A 23,612-nucleotide genomic window follows, 5' to 3' on the forward strand; every position below is an offset into this window, starting at 1 on the left:
AAGCAGCCCGTGGCCCTTGGCCAACACTGCGTACTGCGTCAGCTTCTGGAATGGCTCACAGCCTTCAGCTCATCCCAAAAGGAGCAGGGAACAGGAGAGGTGAGCTATCCCCACAGCCCCACCTCACCCCTGCTGCCCACATGCACGGGCAAGCTTCCTGCACCTCCCTGGGGCCTGGCTGGGAGCATGGCCTCCCCACCTAGAGGGACTCCTAGTCAGCAGAAGGCAGCTGCGTCATCAGGAAACTGGCCTGCCTGATAGCAGGGCACTTGCCATGCCTGGGTGTTGGGGGGGCTCCCTGTGGGATGGAGGTTTTCTCTGCTGAGATGAGCCTCACACAAGCAGTCTCTGATGGTAGGGGACCACCAGGTGGCCGGGTAATGAATGTCCTGTGGGGCTGGGCACAAGGCCAGAGTCCTGGCTCCTCCCTGTCTCCGCCTGCTGTCCACTGCTACAACAGCCGCACCTAAGCCTTTCTTTCCTCTCAGTGCCTCTGCCTTGGCCTTAGGGGGAAGCGCGGGAAGTCCCATCCTGCCCCTCTCCTCAGCCTGCCCATAGTGGCTGGAAGTTGTCCCCATCACTCAGCTGTAGTCCCCACCTGGGCAAGCCGGCCCCACTGATCCCTAGCACCCAAGATGCTTTGGCATTCCAAGGATGAATGAATCCTTGTTGTAGAAAGTGAGCACTACCAACCTACCAGGCTCTGGGCTCCGTGCTGAGGATGCCGGGAGGGCAAACACCAAGTCCCCGCAGAGCTCAGAAGAGGAATGAGCGCTGGCATGGACGGCCAGCTAGGGCAAGGCAGCACACAGTGCATGGTGGCAACTGCCATCACACCTGGTCAGGTGAGAAGTGGCCTAGGTTGTGAAGATGCAGGTAGGGGACAGCAGAAGTGACAGCCTGAGTGTCTTGGTCTGTTTCAGGAGCAGCAGGGTGGTGTGGCTGGGGTTGGAGAGACTAGGTGAGCTCAAGAAACTGACAAGGGTCAAGGTGAGTGGGCTGTGGGCAAGTTTTGAGCAGGAGATGGGGTGGGAGGTAGTGAACCCTGGATGTCTCCGCGAGTGCGAGTCAGGACAGGTGGCAGTTCATTTTGATGCTGCCTACCTTTTGGGGTGCAGGATGTTACCCGACTCTCCCTCCCCCTTGGACACCCACCATTCTGTGTCAAGGGATTGGCCTGCCAGACCTTCCCCTCCTCCAAGTCTCCTGGGGCTCACATGTCCAGCCTCCCTGCTATGCCTCCATTCACTTCCAGAGGTGGCCAGGTCGCAGCATCCTCTCTGAGCCTCTCTTATTTGTGATGTGGGCTCAACGAGGATCACATGAGCTCCCACACATATCTCCAGACACAAGATGGCCCAGGACAGGGAGAGAGTTTTCTCCCTCTTGAATCTGGCTAATTGATATCAAGGATTCCTTTCCTCTGGGACATGTCCTCTGTTAACCTTCTCTTAGAAAATTTTAAACATGTTGGTGGCCTGTGACTCTAAATGTTCTGGAAATCACTGGCGGGCAGTCCCATAATGGCTCTGTCCTCCCAGGGCCTGTGCTTGCCAGCCTCTGGGCCTTGCTTTTCCTCCACTTGGTAGAAATTCAGCAAACACAGCCACTTACTTTGCCTGACCCAATGGTGGGAAGGTGGAGGGAGGCCTCCTGAACCTGGGCGTGCTGGGCAGAGGTGCACTGATGCAGCTGCTCCTGTGCGGAGCCTCTCTGCATCGTTCTTGCAGCCCAGTGTGTCTCCTGGCCAATGCCAGTCCCCTGAGGGCTCTTGTGCACACACAGTATGGCCAGATTCTCATGGGAGGGCAGAGGCATTGTTACCCTATTGCTGAACTGGTGACAAGGCAAGGAGGGGTGTCTGTCCCGTCCAGGACTGGCTGACTCAGACCTTGGGGCAAGGAGGATGCTGTGTGGTGTGCAGATCTAGGGGTTTCTGAGCAGGATTCTGGGTGGCCTTTACCTCTTAGGCTCGATTTCCATGCTATTCACCAGAGACTGGCTAAGTACCCTTGTTTAGGAAGTTTCTTCACCTTGACCCCCTGATATCTTGGTATGGGTGACAATAAAGTCTACAAAAAAAGAGGACAAAGTCCTGGGAATGCTCAATGAGTTCTGCTGTAGGACTTCTCAGTCTTTAACCATCAACTCTTGGAGTTGTCTTAGCTGCTAGGAAGCTCGGAGAAAAACTGCAATACAAAATAGCTTGCTTTTTTATTCCAACCAGTAAGACTGGATTAAGGACTTCCCATAGGCAATGCTCATTCATTTATCAGCCATCCATGAAACTGGATCTGGAATTGTCTTTGAGCCTTTTCAAGCTTAATCCAAGACTACTTCCTGCCTGCCTCTAGTCCTGGGTCAGTAGGACCTGCTTGCTGTCCCTGTTACTGAAGGAAGTTGAGGCACCAATTGGCTCCATGCCCAGGTTCTCAGAGGTGGGAGAGCAAGGCTAGTGGAGTGATTCTGGGGCTGTTCTGCTTCATGTCCCAAAGGAGGATTCAGCAGCCCTAGGGGAAATGAGACTGCCAGAGGACTGGTGTGGCCTGAGGACCCCAGTGGGCCAGTTTGGATGTCACATGCTATATAGGGCCTGGCCTTTGGAGGCTGGTGAAATAAAGCCATTGTGAGGGCCCTGCCTGCCCTTGCTCAGCACAGGGTTGTCTGGGACACTTGGACATGGATAGGTGCTGTTTCCCCCCCATTCCTTTCTTCCTAGCTTCCTGTAGAGGGGGAACTAGCAGGCCTGCTTCTCCAAGAGGTCCACATCTGTGTACATTCAGCCACCTGTAGCCTTCTAACCTTGCTGCGCCAGCCCCCTCATGTCTTATGTGGGCAGCTGGCTGCCAGGTGCTTGACAGACCCCAGTTGTGGTGGCTATGGGAACATGGAAGAATAGAATGCAGCTAGTGTGGTAGAAGCTTCTGGAAGGTGCCAAGGCAGCTCTGTGCCGGCCCTGTTCCTTGATGCACAGGAATCATTTCTCAAGATAGCTTCGAGGCCTAGCAGGTGATGAAGGGTCTGCCTCCAGTGTCAGTGTGTTTCCTGCAGGCAGGCTGGGGGCCCCAGAGCCACCGTGGGAGGAAGAGGGACCCTTTGGTCACTAGGAAAAGGGGCATAGCTGTGCACCTGCCTTTCTTACTGCTGTCCCTCTGGGACAAACCCAGGGCTTGGCTGGCTCTAGAAGCAAAATCCATTCTCTATCCATACACTAGTTATACATGGGCTCAACCCTCCAGCCTGGAAATCTGACAACGCTCATGAGGAGAGTCAGCCCCCAACCCCATTTTCTTTTTTTTTTTTTTTGCATGTGGTGCTGGGGATGGAACCCAGGGCTTTGTAAAGTGTTCATGGAGCTGCAATCCTAGCTCCAAAGATGGCTGCAAAGCTAACACAATCACAGCCTGGAGGAGGCTGAGTCTCTTGCCCTTTACAGGAAGTGGCAGGGTCAGGGCTGGACCCTAAAAACTCGAGGGCAAGATAACTATGAAGTCCAGGAGAAAAGTAGCTGCAGAAATGCAAGCTCCACTGTTGGATCAGTGCCAGAGCTGGTCTGTCTTTCACTTTGAGCTTCCCAGCAGTCACAGCAAAGAAATGGGTCATTCCCACTGGATTGGCCACAGAGATCAGCTTTCTGGATGTGGGCCTGAGCAAAAGTGCTCCCCAGAAGGCAAGATGTGGTGAGTGCCACTCTGCTGCTCACCTCGCAAATGCCTGAAATGGTGCTGCCTGCAGATGCAGCCTAGGGAGCCTGGGCTTGCCCATTACTTCTGTAGCGCAGATGGGCTGCTGCCAGTCCACACACAGGGGCCAGTGCCCTGGGTCCAGCCCCTGGTGTCACATACTATATTAGAACAGGCAGCTTGGTGCTGGCACACTGGCCTGAGTTCTCACTGGGGTGTGCATGTACACGTACGAGAGACAGACACACACACACAGAGCTGTGTGGGAGCTGGGGAAGAACCAGCCAGCGGGCAGGGCCACCATAGGTAAGGAGGGGGAACCCTCTTTCCCTGGCTTGCCTGCTCAGCAGTCCCTCAGCCCCTGGGGCAGAGCTGGAAGGGAGGCCCCGTCAGAATGAAACCAGCAGCTCTGCTGTTTAGTCTCAGTGCTTCTTTAAGCACTGAGATTGGGCCCCAAGAGGAACTGAAAGGAAGACCAGGGCTGTTCCTCTCTGGGCCTGGCCTACTTCCTCCAGTGACGCTGAAGGTGGGGGGGAGCCAAAAAGGAGGGATGGGTGCAGACAGTGCCAATTCGGAAGTGTGCATCAATGCCTTACAGCTGGGGCAGGAAGGAAAAGGGGAGTGTAAGGAGTGGCCTGCTGTGGGAATGGGGTGAAGAAGCCCCAGTGATGCTGGTCCTGTGGGCCTGGGATTGCTAGTTGTGTGGCTTCTAGCCACTCTCTCTCCCTCACAGCAGTAAGCCCTAGGGTCACTGCTCTTCCTTCCCTGAGACCACCAACCAGGAGCAGGGACTAGTATCTAAACCTGGCTGGCCCTGCCCCCCACTTTCTATCAGCACCCCCTAAAGCGGCAGGCAGGTGGCCAGCCCACTCAGGTGGATTCTTCCAGCACCTTTTGGGTGGAGGTGGCTCTCCTGGCACCAGGAACTTGTTTTTGAGTCTGCCTTATTGCACCCCTACCCTCCTCTGCTGGCTTGGCAGGGGCTGTGGTCTTTTCCAGGAGCACCTGGTTGTCTCTTGGCCCCTAGGGAACAAGCCACTGATGAAGGGAGGGAAACCTAGTCAGCTGCCTTGTCCATTACCCACCTCATCTCTGGCTCCTTCTAACCTCTGACCTTCCTCAGGATCAGCCTTATCACAAGAGGTGGGGAGGGGATCTCCCTTCTGAGAAAACCCCAAAAGTGGCTGGCTAGAGCCACTACTCTGAGTGCGAGAGGCCACCTGACAGTCCTGGGAGAGAGTGTGGCTCCACAGCTGATTGTAATTTGGGGTGTGATGAGGACGGTGGGCAGAGCTCTGTGTACCACCAGGACAAGGGTGTCAGTTCAGTCAGGTGTCTGAGCTGCGGAGTCCATCGGTCCAGGCAGGCAGGGATGCCTCAGCACAGCATTCTTAGCATCTCAGTGGAAGGTGGTGCTAGCCGTAAGCACTCCACAAACCCTCCAGGGAGCAGCAGACAGCCGTAGGGGAGCGGGGACCTCAGGGAGAAGGCTTGATCGCCCCCTCTTGCTGCCCTAGAGTTCAAAGCCCAAGCTCCAAACAGCCTGCTCCAGCATCCAGGAGGTCCGGCGATGCACACGCCTTGAGATGCCAGACAACCTCTACACCTTTGTGCTGCGGGTGAGTGACGGGGCTTCCACACCAAGGGGGTGATAAGATACTTCTCAGACCTACATAGCTGTCCCTTTCTGCTCTGCCAGGTGAAGGACCGGACAGACATCATCTTTGAGGTGGGAGACGAGCAACAGCTGAATTCGTGGATGGCTGAGCTCTGGGATAGCGCAGGCCGAGGGTGAGGCCCGCCCCTCCACAGCCCACCTGCCCACCCAGACCCACGGGGTCCTTAAGCATGGCCTCTTCTCTGGCAGGCTGGAGAGCACAGATGCAGAACTGCACATTCCCACCATCCCAGAGCGTAGCGCGTCCAGCTCCCGGAGGGGAAGCAGAGATTCCTTAAGCCAAGGTAAGTAGGGTCAGGTGCTCCCCTCCTCTTGGTACGCTGAACGTGTGGCACCCACTCAAGTCACCACTAAACCATCTTGTACGTCAGGTGCTTCTCCCGGGGGACTGCTGGACCCAGTCTGCCAGAAAACAGATCACTTCCTGTCCTGCTACCCCTGGTTTCATGGCCCCATCTCCAGAGTGCAGGCGGCCCAGCTGGTGCAGCGGCAGGGTCCTGATGCCCACGGCGTGTTCCTGGTGCGGCAGAGCGAGTCGCGGCGTGGGGAGTACGTGCTCACGTTCAACTTCCAGGGCAGAGCCAAGGTACGGAACAGGGCAGGTGGGGGCTGTGCCAATGCTGTCCCTGGAGCCCAGAGACGGTGTGAGCCTGCCTTCTCTGTCCTGCAGCACCTGCGCCTGTCCCTCACGGAGCGAGGCCAGTGCCGAGTGCAACACCTGCACTTTCCCTCAGTGGTGGACATGCTGCATCATTTCCAGCGCTCACCTATCCCACTGGAATGTGGTGCTGCCTGCGACGTCCGGCTGTCCAGCTACGTGGTAGTCGTCTCCCAGCCACCAGGTGTGACAACTAAGGACCCTCCCTGAAGCGGGTAGCTGGCATGGGGAGCTACAGAGGGGGTGAAAGCTGGCTGCACACCGTGCAGTGCAGAGAGGTGGTTCTGTGTTCTGACAGCATGGTCTCTCGGTCCTTACCCTAGGTTCCAGCAACATTGTCCTCTTCCCTTTCTCCCTCCCTTGCTGGGACTCGGAGCTGGGCCTTCCCCACCTCAGCTCTTCTGGTTGTCCCAGGGGGTCTGGCCCAGAGAGTCTCCCAGGCCGATCGTCACCCCCAGAGCAAATCTTCCACTTGGTGCCTTCACCCGAGGAACTGGCCAACAGCCTGCGACACCTGGAGCAGGAGCCTGTGAGTCGAGCCCGGGACTCAGATTACGAGATGGACTCATCCTCACGGAGCCACCTGCGGGCCATAGACAACCAGTACACACTTCTCTGATGGACATCGAGGGATCCTGGCCTCCGCAGCTGCCCCAGGAGCACAAGCAGAAATGTGGCCTTGTGAATGTAATGATCTTTCCTTCCTTCCAGAGAGAGATTTAAGGGACACTGTCAACTGCTCTTTCCAGTTTGGATGTGACCCTTCTATTAGGCCTGTTAAAGGGCCTCCATGTGAGTTCCGTCCATCACCTGGCTTACTTCTTATGTTTACAGGTGTAGTTCTTGTCCACAGATGCTGCTCGCTCTAGCCCTGGGTCCCTGAGTCCAGGCCCGTCACTCAGAGGAGCTGGGGTGAGGGCTGGAGCTGGCAGTGGAACCTTGTTCCTTTTCACTGACACTGTCACAGCTGACAGACTTTCTACGGGGGGGGGGGGGGGGGGGGGGTCACCAGGAAGCCCAAAACACTAACAAGCCCTGGATTTTCACATTGTAAAAGCAGTCCCGTGGCAGGTCCACGCCACAGGTGACCACTCCTACTCCTACTCTCAGCTTTAGGACAAAAGCTCTGTCAGAGAGACAAGCTAAAAGTCAAAAACGATTTTAAACATTTTACCTCAGATTTTGTTAAAGGATTCAGGTTTCAAAACTAAACCATTGCTTACTTCATTGCACTGTTTCAACTAGCACCCAGGCTGTTTCTGCAGTCAGGGACAGCTATGCAAGCCCTGCTTGACGTGCTCGTGTTCGGAGCCAGCCTGGTGTCCTCAGGACAGCTGCTGAGTAGCTACTGTCCTTCCTAAATGTACAGAGGGCAGTGTGTCACCCATTCCTGAAGTAGGGTGGCAGGGAACAGTTCTACCCTGGTGCCTTATAAATAAACTGGATTCCGGTTTACAGCAGCTTCACAGAGACTTCAGTTAACTGGGGGTAGGGTGTTTGGGGGAGGGACAGGCAAGAAGGGCTCCTGGACCCTTTGTAGTCAATCTTCAACCAAAAGGCTAGCTCAGAGGCCCCCAATGGCTTACTAAATTATCCCCTAAGTAGGCTTTAGGCTCCTTTTTGAGCCAAAATGGAAGCTAAGAATCTGGTGCCATAGCTCATAGCCAGCATTCTGTCCCAGCACACTTGGGCACAGTCTGTCAGGGAGGTCAGACCTCCATCTATACTTGCCCTTCACAAGTGAAACAATTCATATGGGATGGGCTCTGTCCAGAACCTTCCACTTGTAGGCTCATAAACAGAGGGGGCAGTGACAGTGCTGTCAGCTGCTCCTGCATGCTAGCAGACCATTCAGTACAGCCACCAGGCTTCCAGGAAACAGAGGAGTTTAGCACAGCTTAACATTCCCAACTTCAAAAGTGACATAAAACCTCAGCCCCAAACAAACAGTACTGCCTTCCTTATCTGGTGGAAAGGTTTGGTCTGTTCCTGCTACTTACTCCAAGAGATGAAACTTTCACTTCTGGGGATTCTTAGGGGGAGAAGCAGCCACCTCTGTACCACTCTGAAAACTCTCCTGGTGTGTTCATGGATCATACAGTAGAGCTGTGGTCCTTTTTTGTTGTTGCTGTTTATAAATATTTGGGATTGAACCCAGGGGCTCTTTATCATGGAGCTACATTCCCGGCCCTTTTCAATTTTTATTTTGAGAAAGGGCCCCACTAAGTTGCTGAGGCTGGTCTTGGATTTGCAATCCTCCGGCCTTAGCCTTCCAAGTTACTGGGATCACAGGCTAAGCACCACCACACCCAGCCCATGGTCCATTTTTAAGGATGTTGGTCTTTATTTTCTATAAGCAGGCTTATCTTGAAGAAGAAAAAAAAGCTAAGTGTGCACTGAAGAAGTAAGCAACATTCTGGAATTTCTTTTCTAAGACAGAAAGGCAATTCTGATTGGTCATTGATCCAGATTTTCTCCTATGTGCATAGGAAAGGGAACAGGTGGATAGTGAACCAAGTGAATGCCCTCCTTCCAGGCATAAATTCAAACATCTTCCAACTAGAGGCATTCACTTCTCAGCAGTTGCTCAACAATATACACATCTCAAGTAGTGCCACAAGGCACACCAGGTACTGCAAACTTAGCAGGTCTAAACTACAGGTTGCCAAAATTTTTTGACAGACAATTGGAAGTCCCCAGAATACTACCTGTGTCCAGGTTACCAGGATGGCTTACATACATTCTGACAAAAAGTCCCTTCATGGCCCTGGAAAAAGTGACACTAAGTTGATACCTTTCTGCTAGAGCAGAGGAACAGTTTGTCCCCAGGGTAGATACTCTCACCAGTGAGGGGCAGGCACCCTGCTGGCTGCAGCTAGTCTACCACAGTCCACATTTCCCTTCTGCCAATCCTCACTGGCAAGGTGAGGCCGTGGCCAGCAACTAAGAGCAAGGCTCTGAGCACCAAACTGGACACTAAGTGGCAGGATTTGTCCAGTTAGCCCTACTTATGGACCATAAGTATCACTCAACAGCTCCCAACACCACCACTTCCTTCTGACTACTGAATTTTTACAAACTAACAGTCACCAGCACCAAAGAATTAAGTCAACTAACCTGCCTTGAATTTTAGACCAGCAATCCATATGGCTTTATCTGGTATAAATCTTCTGCCTTTGATCATTTCTGGACCGAGTAGGAAAAAGGAATAGCAATCATTAAAATCTTGGGCCAGAGAACACTATTTTTACATAACAGTTTCTTAACTTAAATCATGGCCTTGAACTTCTCTTCCCTGAGAGTTGCCTGAGATTCCTTCATGCTTTTTATTCAGGGCTAAGGCTATTGCAAGTGTCATATTAGCACTAACATCTTCAAAGTATATTATCCACTGCCTTTTAACAAGGACACACATCAGACATCCAGAGTTTGGTTGGAATAAGCAGCACATAGTGATAACACAGAGTGGATTCATCTTGTATCGTTATAAGCAGAAGGAATTTGGAAAATCTTTATGTATTGTTTATGTACTGTACAAGTAACTTATTCTTGAATAATGCGAATTTTGCTATAATGTACAAGTTGCTATATGTGAATTAAAAATTTTTCAGAATCTTCATTTGTTGCCACAATGTCTGAACGCTATTAAGACTATATTCTCTATTAAAATCTTTATCCTGCTCAAATACTTGCTTTTCCCCTTTTCCTCCCACAAACTAACAAATACTTCTGCGCTACAACTCCAGCCTTTTTTATTTTTGCAGACAGGGTCTAAGTTGCCTGGGCTGGCTTCAAATTTCTGATCCTCCTGCCTCAGCCTCCCAAGTTTCTGGGACTATAGGTAGGCACTATCATGCTTGATTTTATTGCAGTTTTTCGTCTCCTGCCCTCTACTGGTAAAACAGATGTCTACATTGGAACAGCTTCTGACTAATACATTTTGTTTCTGGAGATATGAAAAAGAAAGCTTACAGAATCGGCGCCAGCTTGAGGCTGTGGACTTTCAGTGCTGCCCAACTCTGGCCAGCCTTCCTCCTTCTGAAGCCGACTGCTAATCCACCAAAGAGAATATCTCAGTCTTGTCATTTTCTAGAGATACCTTGAACCAGAACTAAAGGTGAAGAAGAAAAGTCATTCATAGCCACGACCTTCCAGGAAGTTAAAGTAGCAAGCAGCCCACCTGCCTCGATAGCCAGTCTCCTACAGTACACGAAGTAGCTTAGACAAACACACACTAACTTGATATCAGTTTTTAAAACTTTTTTTATTTTTTAATTTTTTTTAAGTTTTTATTTTATATTATCTACAAAGTAAAAGTTTTTCCCTTAACTTAAAAGTTGAACCACTGTAGACAGTGATCACCTCATCAAACTTGATTTATAAATAATAATCCGTCAGTTTGACGGTAAGAGTTTACTGAACCTTTGTCAAGTTTAGTAAAAGGGTGTTCCAAGTCTTGATTTTTTTTTTCCTTTTTTAGCAGTAATAGCAGCAAGAATCACTCTTGTTACTTCTTTTGCTAGCTGATGTGTTCATGACTTTTTTGAGGGCCATTAAAAAATAAATAACTTCCAGTTTTGGCAAGCAGAGCTGGGGTACTTGCGGGACTTGGAAACAGCATATGGAATTATGGAATAGCCCACAAGTTCCTAAATGCCTCTACTCGGTCCAAATATCTTCCACTGCAAGTGAACTGTTAGCATTCCTATTGGATGTTACAAGAAATCAACATATTTTTTTTAAAAACAAAATAAATGAAATTCTAGTTTTCTGTGCTTCCAGTTGGTAGAAGCAGAAGAAGGGAGGAGGGAATTTGGCCTTTCGGTTCCTCCAGGGCAGCCTTACAACTGCTGTTGGTGGTGGGCTTGTACTGTAAGAAAGAAAAGTGAATATTTAAACAGAACACTGGCAACACTGAATATTAGCCTAGTGCCTCTGCAGCACTATCCTGTGAACTATCCTTGTACTAACTGAATAGGACTCAGAATTTATTCACTTGCCCCCTCCCATCTGTACCAAGGTGGGGAGGGATAGGGGGTGGGTGGTGGGTGGGTAGAAACAAACCAGTCAGACGTAAAACCACTTCAGATAAAACTCCCAGAAGACCTGCTGCGCAGGGGCAGGAGAAAAGGCCTTAATGTACCCCCTCCCCAAATCTTAGCCAAGCACAGTATTGCTTTCAGAGTGACAGGTGAGACTGAAATATCGCCATGGCAGCCATCCAGCTCCAGAGCACAATCGCGGGTATCCTCCCCGGCCGGGGCGTAGGCTGGCGCTGCTGCTACACTCAAACCACTCCGCACACAGCACTTGCTCATCAGTGGTCTCCACGCTACAATCAAACTCTGCCATGGTAATAACCCCCCACATGTCAGCCTGTTGGGACTCAGGAAGGAACACACTGCCCTGTCCAGCCTATCATAACAAGGAAGGCCAACTGAGTCCTAGGCATGCGTCAGCTATCCGGAATGCTGCTGCTGCTGCTTCTCATCAAGCCAAATCCTGTATACCATCAGAACACACACAGACTCGGCTCCTGGAAGCCTCAGACCCTGACCTTGACTGATCATCACAGTCCCTCCTGTGCACACTAAGACGGGTCTTGCTATTCTTGAGTACGGGGCTAGAAGCGCTGGCCCTGCCTGCCATTCAACCTGTGCGAGCAGAATGCTTGGGGTGCCCCGGCGGCCCCTGCACACACACGCCTCACCTGAAGGGTGCGTCATATAGGGGAAATGCGCTGTTGTCGAGACTGGAATGGGCTGTAGTGCACTTTGAGCGAGGGCGGCCTGGGGACCGCCGGGTGGCTGTGTCGTCATTAGCATCATTGGCGCATGGGCAGTTGGATGAGAAGGAACCATTCCTGACTGTACATGAGCCTGAAACAGAGAGCTCTTTTACGCATACAGGCAACATCTCCGGCTTAAACAACATGTCAACTGTTCCTTTCACTGGTCTGGGACACTCAGGAAAGGACAAGGGTGGGCCTCAGGGCCCCCCTTTTTTTTCCTCCTCTGGGGACAATCCCTGGTTCACCTTTTGATATATCCTGCAGGGCTGAGGGAGTAGGCATCATGTAAGCCTGAGTAAATGCCAGGGCTGCAATGACCTGATTGCCAGTGTTTTTCATCACTGAATCTGTGTGGGGGGCAAGGTCTTCACAAAAGAGCAGGCCTGACCTGAGCAAGGGCAGCTTCCTCAACTTACTATTACATGAGACACAATGGTGCATCAGAATCAGGCTTCCTTGTGAGGCCTGAAGTCATTTTACAGAGAGCATTCCTTTCAAACAGGAAAGCAGATTGCTACCTGATAAGCAAGACTGTCAGATGCCATCATAGGGGTTATCCTAGCCCTCTACTCGCGTGGCCCGCCCCCTCTGCTGTGGCCTGTTCATCAGGCAGGGAGAAGGAATTCTTGGGCTCTCTTTATTTTCTAAAAGGTATGCTGATGGAGCGGGAGGAGGAGGAGGAGGAGGCGGAGGAGGCGGAGGAGGCGGCGGCTGCAGGTAATGGCTCCAGTGCTATGGGAAGGAGTCATCTGAAGCTATCTGGGCCAGTCCAGTGTCTCTGTACCAAGTGATAGCAAGTTCAAGTTGGAAAGGAGATTTTAGCCCAAATAGCCGGACCCCAGCTCTGCAAGGGGTTAGCAGGGCCAGGAAGAGCCCTCGTTTCCTGCCTCACAGACTCCACACTGTTCTAGACCATAATCTTCAAATGAAATGCATTTTATGCAAATGCAAATTAACTCACATTCAAATAGGCCCATGGCATATTTGGGCTTCACTGCATTAACCTTTTTATACTCTTTCTGCACAAAATCAACAAGTAAGGTTTTCTGGAACCCCAACTTATATTTGAATTCACATACTTATTTAGCCACCATCTTCTGCTAGGCACCTACAAGACCCCAGTTCTCATGAAGCGGATTCCACCAAAGCACTCTGACCCACACTGAACAAACCGCTCCCTCCCCATTAGCAGGAACAAATAAATTGCAGTGTACTACACTACAGAACCTGAACTCTACAGGGTGAGGAAGTCAACTCTCCTGCACTGTGGACCACTGGTTACAAGGTACATTCTGAGAGAGCTCCAACTGTGTCCAAACTCTAGCCCACACCTTGCCAGAGCCTCACTGGCACACTATTTGACAGGAAATGGAATTCAGTGAGATAGGGTCTCGCTAAGCCCACCTAAGAGAGTTTTGTTATAAACTAACAGCAAAGACACCTAATACAGCCAGGTCACCCTCAACAGCTCCAGGGAGGGCCTTCCAGGACAGCACTAGAGCCCAACTTCAGTGCAGTTCCTTCTCCTCATTACAATCCAACTTGGCACAGGCCTGCACTGGACCTCTGTCAGCAGCTGATGCAGACGGCAACCACACCTTTCAACCTTTGGAAGCTTATACTGGAGGTGCTCCAAAATGCTTCCAGGGCACCTGGGTGTTTCCAGCTTCTACTTACACTGCACCAAAGTACAAGGCCAAGCTCTCTCAAGAAGTACAACACATGGTCGAAACAGATGGAGGGATAACCAGGAAAAACATCTGGAAAGACTTCTGATTAGCATTCAAGCTGACTCAGCTGAGAATCTGTGAAGGCCTTCCAACCCTGCCAGGCTTCTGTGTGTATGTGTGGAGGGGTGTGTATATATATGCGCACACACACACGTATATATAGGAGTGAAGCTAAAGAGACGTAGCAAAGCAGACACAGGGAGGAAAGGACTGGGTACATTCCAGAGTCAAAGAAAGATACTTTTAAGGTCTCAGCTGGGAAACGTTAAGGGACTGACCAGTAAGTAAGCAACTTCACTGATCCCGTTACAAAATCACACCGACATTTAACTGAGGGCCAGATCACGTGTACTGAGCAGGGAAAGGAGACAGGCAAATGGCACCACACACAGGGTTTCCTAGCTTTGAGAGCATCTGGCTCTTTGCTGCTTATTTGAGCACCACTACACCCTACTCCGTCTTCACAGGAAGTAGGCTAATGCTGGATTACCTGAGGTACATGGGCCATGTGGGGTGGATTGGTATATGCCGGCTGAACGTGAGAAGGATGGATTGTAAAGACGGTCTGTTGTGCTGTTGGGAAACTATTCTGTGGCGACTGCGTATTGGAGGCAGGTGTCATGGAAGGTGGGGTTGGTGCGAGCCCCGCGTGGTAAATGGCTGACTGCTGCTGTGGACTGGCCAGATGGAGAGCCTGGGCGGCCTGGTGCTGATGGTGCTGCAAAGCAATGGGGAAAACGTGAGATTAAGGGCCATATAAACAGTGCTTTGCACCTGAAAATGGGCTCTCCTAGGCACACGTGAGATGAGAGCACAGCAAAGTCCAGGGGCAGAACAGTGAGGATGGGTGGTGCTTCCTGCCCAGAGACATTCCTAAAGCCTGACTCTCAGACTGGGAGTTACAAGTCCCCAATCAAGCAGAGGGAACTGACAGATTCTTTCTGTCAAAGAGACTCCTAACTACCTGCATTCATAAATATGACTAAAGAAGCTAATAAGGGAAAAATTTCATCACATAAACTTTAGGATTGAAGTAAAGTCCCAAGCAAATATGAATTTATGATAAATTATGAACTTCACATGAAATTAGATTTTTCAAAGCTTATCTAATCACCTTAGTTTCATCATATACCTTAAAGCTCCTTTTTATATTTTTAAAAAATATATTTTAGTTGTAGTTGGACACAATACCTTAATTTTATTTATTTATTTTTGTGGTGCTGAGGCTTGAACCCAAGGCCTCACACGTGCTAGGTGAGCGCTCTACTGCTGAGCCACAACCCCAGCCCTTAAATCTCCCTTTTTAACCCCCACCCCGACTCCATAGGTGAGTAGCTGAATGCTGGTGGCTGTACTGTGTGTTCTGAGCCTGTGGTGACTTGCACCTTGCCTGACTCTGAAGACAGTGCTCAGTAGCCAGAACAAGGAGGCAGCTCCATGCAGGCCCAAGTTTTTCCTTACCTGAACAGGACTGGGTGCAGGATGACTTCCACCATGTTGGCTTTGTTGCTGTCCAGTGGGGGTAGCTGAAGGCTGAGGATGTGGAGTATGTGGGTGCAGGGTAGTGTTAGGGTGCGCATACTGCTGAGCAAGGGAGCCCGTGGAAACTAAAGTGAAAGAAAAAGGACCGTGTCCAACGGACATGTTCAATGACTGTCACTGCTCCTCGTATACTTATCAACTGAGCTTTCTTGATATTATAATGCCTAACATATGCTGTTCACAATCTCTATAGCCATTTGAAATAAATTTAAAGTTTTGCTTAACAATCAGACTAACATCTGATTTGTACACATTAAAATCTGGCTAGTTTGAATTTACTCCTAAAAATAGTCACTAGTTTTCTGCAGACGCGACGTAAAAGCCTAAGCAGGAACAATTCAAGCAATTAAACTCATGGTCGTGAAGTTACAGATTCACACTCACTTTCTTGCTAAAGGCCATCATCTGGCTAACCTCACCATGCTACTGCCCTGGAGTTGGCACAATGTTCTGTGGGCACACACTGTAATAGGGCTGGGAGAGGAGATGTGTCAGGTATGTGGCAAGGTCAAGGCTCTACTATCGAGGCCAATTCACAGGAGTCACTCCTCCACTCAGTTTGTTCCCTAAGGTTCTACTAAGAATCTCCCACCTCTGCTTTATAAAACAAGATGAAACTATGTAAAAAACGATAGACTTATTTAAGTTAAAATGTGATCATTAAAGATAAGAACCTACAAACCAATTCTTCATGAATCTCAGCATGGGCTCTACCTTGGTACAAAACAGGGAAATCAGGTACAATGACTGTCTATGACTTCCTAAACTGGCAACTCGAGAATCAAAGCCCAGTAAGATGTCCACTGCTTCTACTAACTCTGAAGAGTACCGAATACAAATTTAACCTTCCTGCAGCAGTGCAGAGAGAACAGAATACTCTCAAGCCACAGCTCTAGCAGCACCTAACTCCCAGCCCTCTCCCAAGAAAAATGAATCCTTCTATCCCTCAGAAGTCAAGTCTGCACACAGAAATGATGCCAAAGTTGTTCCACACGTTCTTCATGTAATGTGTTAGCAAACACAGACACATTGCGGGGTTGATGGGGGAAAAGCAAGCACACTTTAGGGATCAAGTACCCAATGTTGCCAAGAGTCACAGCAGGGACAACTCTGGATGTGCTCCATGTCAATGGTATGCAGAGGGTTAGGTACATGTAGCAGTCTTATAATGTTTGATGTCTAAAGTTGAGGGTCACCAACACTTCAGACCAAATAGTTTCCCTTCCAACTGCAAATGTGTCTCTTAGAAGACGGATGGGAAAGGCAAATTGCACTGCTGGGATCACTTGTGCATATCCTGCCATGCCACCACTGGGTGGGTATTCTTTAATATCCAGTTGAGACTGAACAAAGCAATTCTGTATAGATCCTGGGAAAAACTTCCAGACTGTAAGAGTCAACGTACAGTAGAACAGTTAAACAAGAAAACTGTGGTAACACATTGTTTGTTTTTGTTTTTGCTTTGGGTACTGGGGATTGAACTCAGTCAGGGGCACTTTGCCACTAAGCTACATCCCCACCGCTTTTGAGACAGAGTTTCACGGAGTTGCTGAGGCTGGTCTTGAATTTGTAATCCTCCTGCCCTGGCCTCCTGAGTGTGCAAGACAATGAGTTTGATCTCCAGCACTACAAAAATAAACTCTGGACCAGGCAGTGGTGTACACCACAATCCCAGTTAGGGAAGCTTCAGAAGCTTAGGCAGAGGATCACAAGTTCAAGGTAGCCACCGCAACTTAACAACACTCAGTCTCAAAATAAAAAAATGCAAAGGGCTAGGGATGTAGCTCAGTGGTATAGGGACCTGGGCTCAATCTCTAGTACTGCCAAAAAAAGAAAACAAATTCCAGCCAAGTGCTATATTATTTTTATACATAAAATACAGTCATCACAAAGAGAATAATTGTGCCTCCCCATTCTCATAATTAAATTATTCATCAACTGGAAAAATGTAAAAATTCTGAAATTATTTGGAAAGAAAATGATATAATATTTTTACTATGCATTCATTCACTTATTTTTGTAGTGTGGGGATTGAGCCCAGGGCCTCATGCATGCTAAATGAGTACATTTTTTATCACTGAGCTATATTCCCAGACTCATTTACTTTCTTAAAAGTGGGGAGTTTGCTGGGGCTGAGGTTGTGGCTCAGAGGTACAGTGCTTGCCTTGCACATGTAAGGCACTGGATTTGATCCTCAGCACCACATAAAATAAATAAAAATGTAAAGCAAAGGTACTGTGTCCATGTTCAACTGAAAAAAAAAAAAAAAAAGAAGAAGTTGGGAGTTTGCTATGCTGCCCAGACTATCCCTGAACTCCTGGGCTCAAGTGATCTATCCTCTTGCCTGGGGCTCTCAAGTAGCTGGGACTACAGGATACTGAAACCATGCCCTTTTACTATTCATATTTTTAAAATTATACATAAATTTACCAATATTCTCAGGCTGTACAGTGGAGTATTCTAATCCATAGCTAATTTGCATGCATAGCACAAATACTACAAGGAACCAAAGCAAGTAAATCTACATGGGCTTTGTTTAAAGCAACAAAACCCATTCTCTCCCTACCTAAATACTAGCAAGCTACAGGCATTATCTAAGGAGATGAAATATATCCATTATAAACTACAAATAAATTTTCAAAGAGGTCTTGTTAGAAATATTTTTCTTTGTTCATCTTTGAACTCAAAAGACCCCATAGCAAGGAATTCTTTCAGAAAAATGAGTAACTAGGAAAAAATGTGAAACTTACATTTTAATTCAATAATAATAACAAAATTATGGTTTGGTTCTTTAAAAGGCCAGTTACAAGGTGGGAAGGAGATAAACTGAAGAGATAGGAAAAACACAGTTAAAAGAAGAGGGATAGATAAGGTAAAGAAACTGAGATAGGATAAACAAGGGAAAAAAAAAGCAGAATTAGAAGAAATGAAGAACAAAGGGTTCTAGCTCAGTGTATTATTTAACTGCTTTTGTTACACCTGCTAATTTGGATGCGGGTGGCACAGGAGTTGGTTTTACCAGGGATTGAACTCGGGGGCACTCAACCATAGAGCCACATCCCCAGCCCTATTTTAGAGACAGGGTCTCACTGAGTTGCTTAGTGCCTTGCCATTGTTGAAGCTGGCTTTGAACTCGTGATCTTCCTGCCTTAGCCTCCAGAGCTGGTGGAATTACAGGTGTATGCCACTGCACCAGGCAACACCTGCTGTTTAAGATTCCAGGGAAGTTAAAAATTATTTTTTCAAATTGAAATTTAGCTATTAATTAGTTAAACTTCTATTTATAAAAACTTCAGTAGCCTTCACAGAATCTTCTGGATTGTGTCCAGATAGTCGAAGAACTATTGCTTCTTTGGGCTAGACTTGGTTCATAACTTTCCCATTCAACATGTTCCTTGGCATAAATATTTAAAATTCTAAATATGCTATTGGTTAAATTCTTGTAATATTAACCACATTCCAAAAACAACCATGATCCCTTGAAACAAATTCAGTCCATAAAAGTGTGTTCAATTTGTAACTAGGTTTTATCATTTTGACCTTGGATGTACAAGTTGTTACAGATCACCAGCACTTCAAAACTTTAAAAATGAAACAAAACAAAGGATTCCAAATTTAAAATTTGATGTAAATTCAGAAAAATGGATGTGAACAAAAACTGAAAATGCTTGAGGGGAATAAAAGGCAATTTGACCAAACTATGACAAAATGGCTCAGAATGGAGAAGATTAATTAGCAAATTAAATTATAAGTAGCAGCTTAATGGTTAGTTTGTTTAAAAAAGAACTTCCATTCCCTTTTAGGGGAAGTTGCACTAAAGCAATTAATGCTTGGGTGTGATGATTAAGGACCTTTTAGCTACTTACCAGGAAAATTACTCCGGACTACTAACAGAGACAGTAAGATGGTGAGGATAACTACATTTGAGACCTCAACTTGAGTATGCAATAAAATTAATCACTGGCACTACCTTTTATACACTATAATCACAGACATATTTTCCTTTTAATAGTATATACATACAGCAAGACTCCTTTTTAAAGAGCATCTATTAAAGGATTAAATTTGTTAACATTTCCTAGCACCAAATAAATACTTCTTTGATCAACTTATTTTTGGATACCAAGTCATGGCACAATTAATGAAAATTTAAGGTCAAAATGCTTTTGAAATGCTAAGTCTGGCATTTACTAGGGTCAGACATTGAGTCATTCCAAAATAATTCAAAATGTATTCCCTAACATAAGAATGTTAATCCTTATATCCTCTAGAATATGGTATTTCACTCAAAGGACATACTTTAATGGCATACATTTCTCAAAAATTTTTATTAATTAGTACCCTCCCTATTCAAATACCCAAGTCCATGACCTGCCTTATTATAAAAAAGTTGTCCTACAAATAGTGGAAAACCCACCTCACAAGTTCATTTCTGAAAGAGAGCCCTGCCAGACTTTCTTCACGCAGGAGCCACTGCTTCCCTTTGCACTGTGGGAGAGGAGACCTGAGCACAAGAGGCACCCGCTGCAAGATCTTGGTTTCCTTTTGAGTGAAGCTCCAGACACACATGAATGTATCTGCTATCTGAATATTTTAAACCTCCAGTCATACAAAGATTCAAAGGACTGAAATGCTTCTCCCCTCGTTTTTCATCAACCCTATACAATTCTAAACTTTGGTAAGGGGCACAGGACATGACTTAGAGCCTAGTATGCATGAGGCTTTGGGTTTAGTCTCCAGGATCTCAAAACACACACATACAAAAAAAAAAAAAAAAAAAAAAATTACCCTGGTAAGAATAAATTTCTTTATAAGGATACTAAGAAATGACAAACAAAAACCAAGGGTTTTAAGTTTTATATACAAAGCTTGTACCTTGGTATTTAAAAAGAAAAACCACTATCCAGAAGTTTGCTTGAACAAGGAAAATATTAGGCATTTCCCAAACAGTAACATGTTTGCTTGGTATGCAAAAATTTCTCAAACGACTCAATTTTTCATTAACTCCAGCTCTCTTAAGCTGGGTCATATTTCCTTTTTCAAAACTCTGAATTATTTATAGATATCATACTTTTAATGATTTTGTCTAGCACAAGGAAAATAATGTTCAACAAGTCTGCTCCCTTAACATGTATTCTTTAAAAAGTGTTTTACTGTACAATTAAAATTAGTATAAAAAACCCAACTCACTGGCAAAGTAGAAAGAAGGACTTGTCTCCTTGTTGTATGGTAATTTGGGGCATGCTGAATTTGGGAAATAGAAAGGTAAATTAGCCTTTTAAGGTGTGCATTTTACTAAATTTCTGGAAAGGTTAACACAGTTAGTAATCTTTTTGTATTCATGCACAATTCATTTTTATTTCATAAGAAATGAGAGCACTTTTTGACACTGCTACAGAATTTTAAAAGTGGATTGAACCGGAAGACACTTTTCTTCTGTACTGGGATGTCAAGTTCCACATGCTGACTTGCTTCAATGAAAGGAATAAAATGATTATCTGATATAAAACCATTATCTGATGAAAAGAGCATGGCATCTCTCTGAACAACCTTGATATAAATAAAATACCCAAATAAAACAATATTTGGCAAATTCAAAAGAGACACAATTTTGTAAAATAATAGGAATGTCATTATAGGCATCTGGTAGTGGATTCAAAAATTTAGAAATGACACAAACATGAAAATGTTATTATTTCTCATTAAAATATGTCCATATAAAGGGTGTGCTATGTCTGCATGTGTCTAAGTACATCTGAAAGGATGAATATCCAAAATAACAAATAGTTGTCAGGCAGAAGGATAATAGTATTTTTATTTATTTTTGTTAACTCTGTGTGTGTGTGCGCGCGCGTGTGTGCGTATATATGTATTTTTTAACTTATCTGCATAAAACTACCAAAACAAACCAAAAGATTAAAGCTTTACTGTTACTGTTTCTGAAAGGTAAAGCCAGTGGTTTTATAAGCCAAACTGAGATGAATTAGAAGATTGGATGGGAGGAAACTCCTGAGGAGGGTAGAGGCAATGATCAAAGACTAAAGTCAAAGAGATGAGGGGTGTAATAAAAGTCCTTAATGAGATAGCTAGAAAGCATACAAGTTTGGGCTGGGGTTGTGGCTCAGTGGTATAGCACTCACTGGCATGTGTGAGGCCTGGGTTTGATTCTCAGCATCACATATAAAGAAAATAAATAAAGGTACTGTGTCCATCTACAACTAAATACACACACACACACACACACACACACACATATAAAAGCACAAGGTCAATGTTTTAGAATGTATTCATCTCCTAAGAATTTAAGTATTCAGTAATGTTAGCATATTTATAATAAATATATCAAAATTTAAAAACATCCTACAGTCAATTCATGATCAGCTATATTCTCAAAGCCTTTTGCTTTGACTATAACCATTAGTGAACAAAAAGATGATAAAAAATTGTCACCAACATCTGAGTGCATAGTCTTATGATTGCAATGAAAAAAAATTTAAATCTATATAGGACATAGCTTAAAAATAAAAATAATTCAGATAATTTAGTTCCTTCAGAAATATAAAATACTGTTCAGGGAGAGAAGTACAAAATTAGCTTTTCTATGAAACAATATTGTTTTAGTTTAAAGCCACGTACTTAAAACTGTTCATTTTTTTTTTTTTTTTAAGAGAGAGAGAGAGAGAGAGAGAGAGAGAGAGAGAGAGAATTTAATATTTACTTTTTAGTTCTGGGCGGACACAACATCTTTGTTTGTATGTGGTGCTGAGGCTCGAACCCGGGCCGCACACATGCCAGGCGAGCGCGCTACTGCTTGAGCCACATCCCCAGCCCTTAAAACTGTTCATATTTGGCAAAATTAGGCTTTAAAGGATCTAAAATAATTCAAATAAATTACTGACAATGTACTGAAGAACTGCTTTAGCAGATTAACTTATGGGGCTTCTGAATGAAAAAACAAAATAATTAATTTTCTAGTGTTCTTTTTTAAGACTTGGAAGTACCCAACAAAGAACTAGTTTAACTAGAAACAATCATACGAAAACATAGCCTTGCCACTACTGTCTCCTCATAGCAGGAATCAATTAAATACAACCTGCATAAATTATAAATAATAGTTCAGATTTGGCTGAGCAATCTTCTCCTGCCCTGAAAGAACTAGCTTTGATAACTACTTCATTTCAGCTTCCACTAGAAGTTACCTCTAGTGGTTTTGTTTTTGGCAATATTTCCTACTTAACCATACTTGAATGAACTTCTGGGTACAAGATCAATTGCTTTTCCAAGGGAAATGTTCTTGGATGGTAGTTATAAAAACCATTAATGCCTCAAATACAGTATTTACCATACAGACTACTTCAAGCCAATGAACATCCATCCAAAGATGAAGTTTATCTTGGCAAGGAGTCAACACATTGGAAAGATTCTGTTTAACATCATAGCACTATCAAAATGTCTCCAAAGTGTGGGTACAAAAGTAGCTGTTCTCTAAAAGCAATGGGAATTTTGGCTCAAAATTTCAGATCTTGGGGCTGGGGTTGTGGCTTAGTGGTAGAGCGCTCACCTAGTATGAATGAAGAATTGGGTTCGATCCTCAGCACCACATAAATGTAAAATAAAGATATTGTGTCTACCTAAAACTCAAGAATAAATATTTTTTAAAAAATCAGATCTTATTCTAAGGGGAATATGACAGAAAATAAGAGGAAAGAATTTTTTTTTTCTCTACTTGTTATGGTATGTTCATCAGAAATGTACAATCATAATGAACTTTTTACCTAAGCCTTTAGCAAATTGGAAAATTGCTTAAATGTATACAAATGTGAATTAAAACCAGCATGATAAATCAACAATGACTTTTCATACATGTATTTAGCCCTGGTTAAAACAAACACAAGTCAAATGACAGGAGACCACAACCAAAATAACAAAATCAGTCTATCACTATATCTTTCAAATAAATTAGACAGGCTTCTTAAAACAAATGTTTTCCACAATATAATGATTACATAGTTTTTTATTTAAAATTCCTAATCCACAATAAAAATCTTCCAGTGATGTTGTAGGAAATTTAAGACCAGACTTATGTGTTTGATAGAAGTAAATGCCCAACTTCACGTTGAAGGAGCAAGCCTCCAGAAGGAAGCAAACACTTGGCTCATTAGCCTACACAATAGCATGACTGTCATTTCTTTTAAAAAAGGATGAAAGAGAAGGTATGAAAAGCCAGTGTATCTCAAGAAGACGGTGTTTGCCAGAAATCTCTAAATTCAATTTTGCTTAGACTTATCCATTCAAGATATCAAAGTTTTAAAAAAAAGTTCACATTCTTAGGCATTCACAAATTTTAAATATGTTTAAAAATAAAAAATAAAATCTCACATAGTTGTACGTAATAAATTTAAGTTAATTTTCTACTTAAAATTTTTTGAAATGCTAAGGGGGGCATGATAACACAGGAATTCTCAGAAACATTTCCAAACATTCAGAACACAACTAACAGCTTAATTAAAGTGGCATTAATTCAAGGTGT

The 23,612-nt window shown here is 45.5% G+C and overlaps 2 protein-coding genes across 11 annotated transcripts in view; one reads left to right on the plus strand and one right to left on the minus strand.

Moving 5' to 3' along the window:
• Sh2b3 (SH2B adaptor protein 3) overlaps positions 1-7,013 on the plus strand; it is a 32,473-nt gene extending 25,460 nt beyond the window's left edge. Inside the window, exons 3-8 of the mRNA XM_046446182.2 lie at positions 5,201-5,302; positions 5,383-5,474; positions 5,551-5,645; positions 5,733-5,947; positions 6,032-6,203; positions 6,343-7,013. Coding sequence (XP_046302138.1) covers positions 5,201-5,302; positions 5,383-5,474; positions 5,551-5,645; positions 5,733-5,947; positions 6,032-6,203; positions 6,343-6,638 — 972 coding nt within the window. The 3' untranslated portion in view covers positions 6,639-7,013. The remainder of the gene's footprint in view (positions 1-5,200; positions 5,303-5,382; positions 5,475-5,550; positions 5,646-5,732; positions 5,948-6,031; positions 6,204-6,342) is intronic.
• Atxn2 (ataxin 2) overlaps positions 1-23,612 on the minus strand; it is a 128,205-nt gene that overhangs the window by 12,186 nt on the left and 92,407 nt on the right. For 4 of the 10 annotated variants that reach the window (XR_009226922.1, XR_009226921.1, XR_009226920.1 and 1 more), the window contains exons 21-25: positions 20,273-20,326; positions 15,002-15,147; positions 14,031-14,258; positions 9,992-10,130; positions 9,137-9,205 (exon numbers count right to left, since the gene is read on the minus strand). Coding sequence is in view for 6 of the 10 variants with exons in the window: in XM_046446175.2 (XP_046302131.1) it covers positions 10,861-10,889; positions 11,730-11,898; positions 14,031-14,258; positions 15,002-15,147; positions 20,273-20,326 (626 nt within the window). In the remaining 4 variants the exon portion in view is untranslated. Of the gene's footprint in view, positions 1-9,136; positions 9,206-9,991; positions 10,131-10,264; positions 10,890-11,729; positions 11,899-14,030; positions 14,259-15,001; positions 15,148-20,272; positions 20,327-23,612 lie in introns of those variants that run through there. The other 6 variants (XM_046446175.2, XM_046446181.2, XM_046446180.2 and 3 more) reach the window with 3 other exon arrangements.

Source organism: Marmota monax, unplaced genomic scaffold (assembly GCF_021218885.2).
Source record: "Marmota monax isolate L192 unplaced genomic scaffold, Marmota_monax_Labrador192_F-V1.1 WCK01_AAM20220418_F8-fsc00092, whole genome shotgun sequence".
Lineage (NCBI taxonomy): Eukaryota > Metazoa > Chordata > Mammalia > Rodentia > Sciuridae > Marmota > Marmota monax.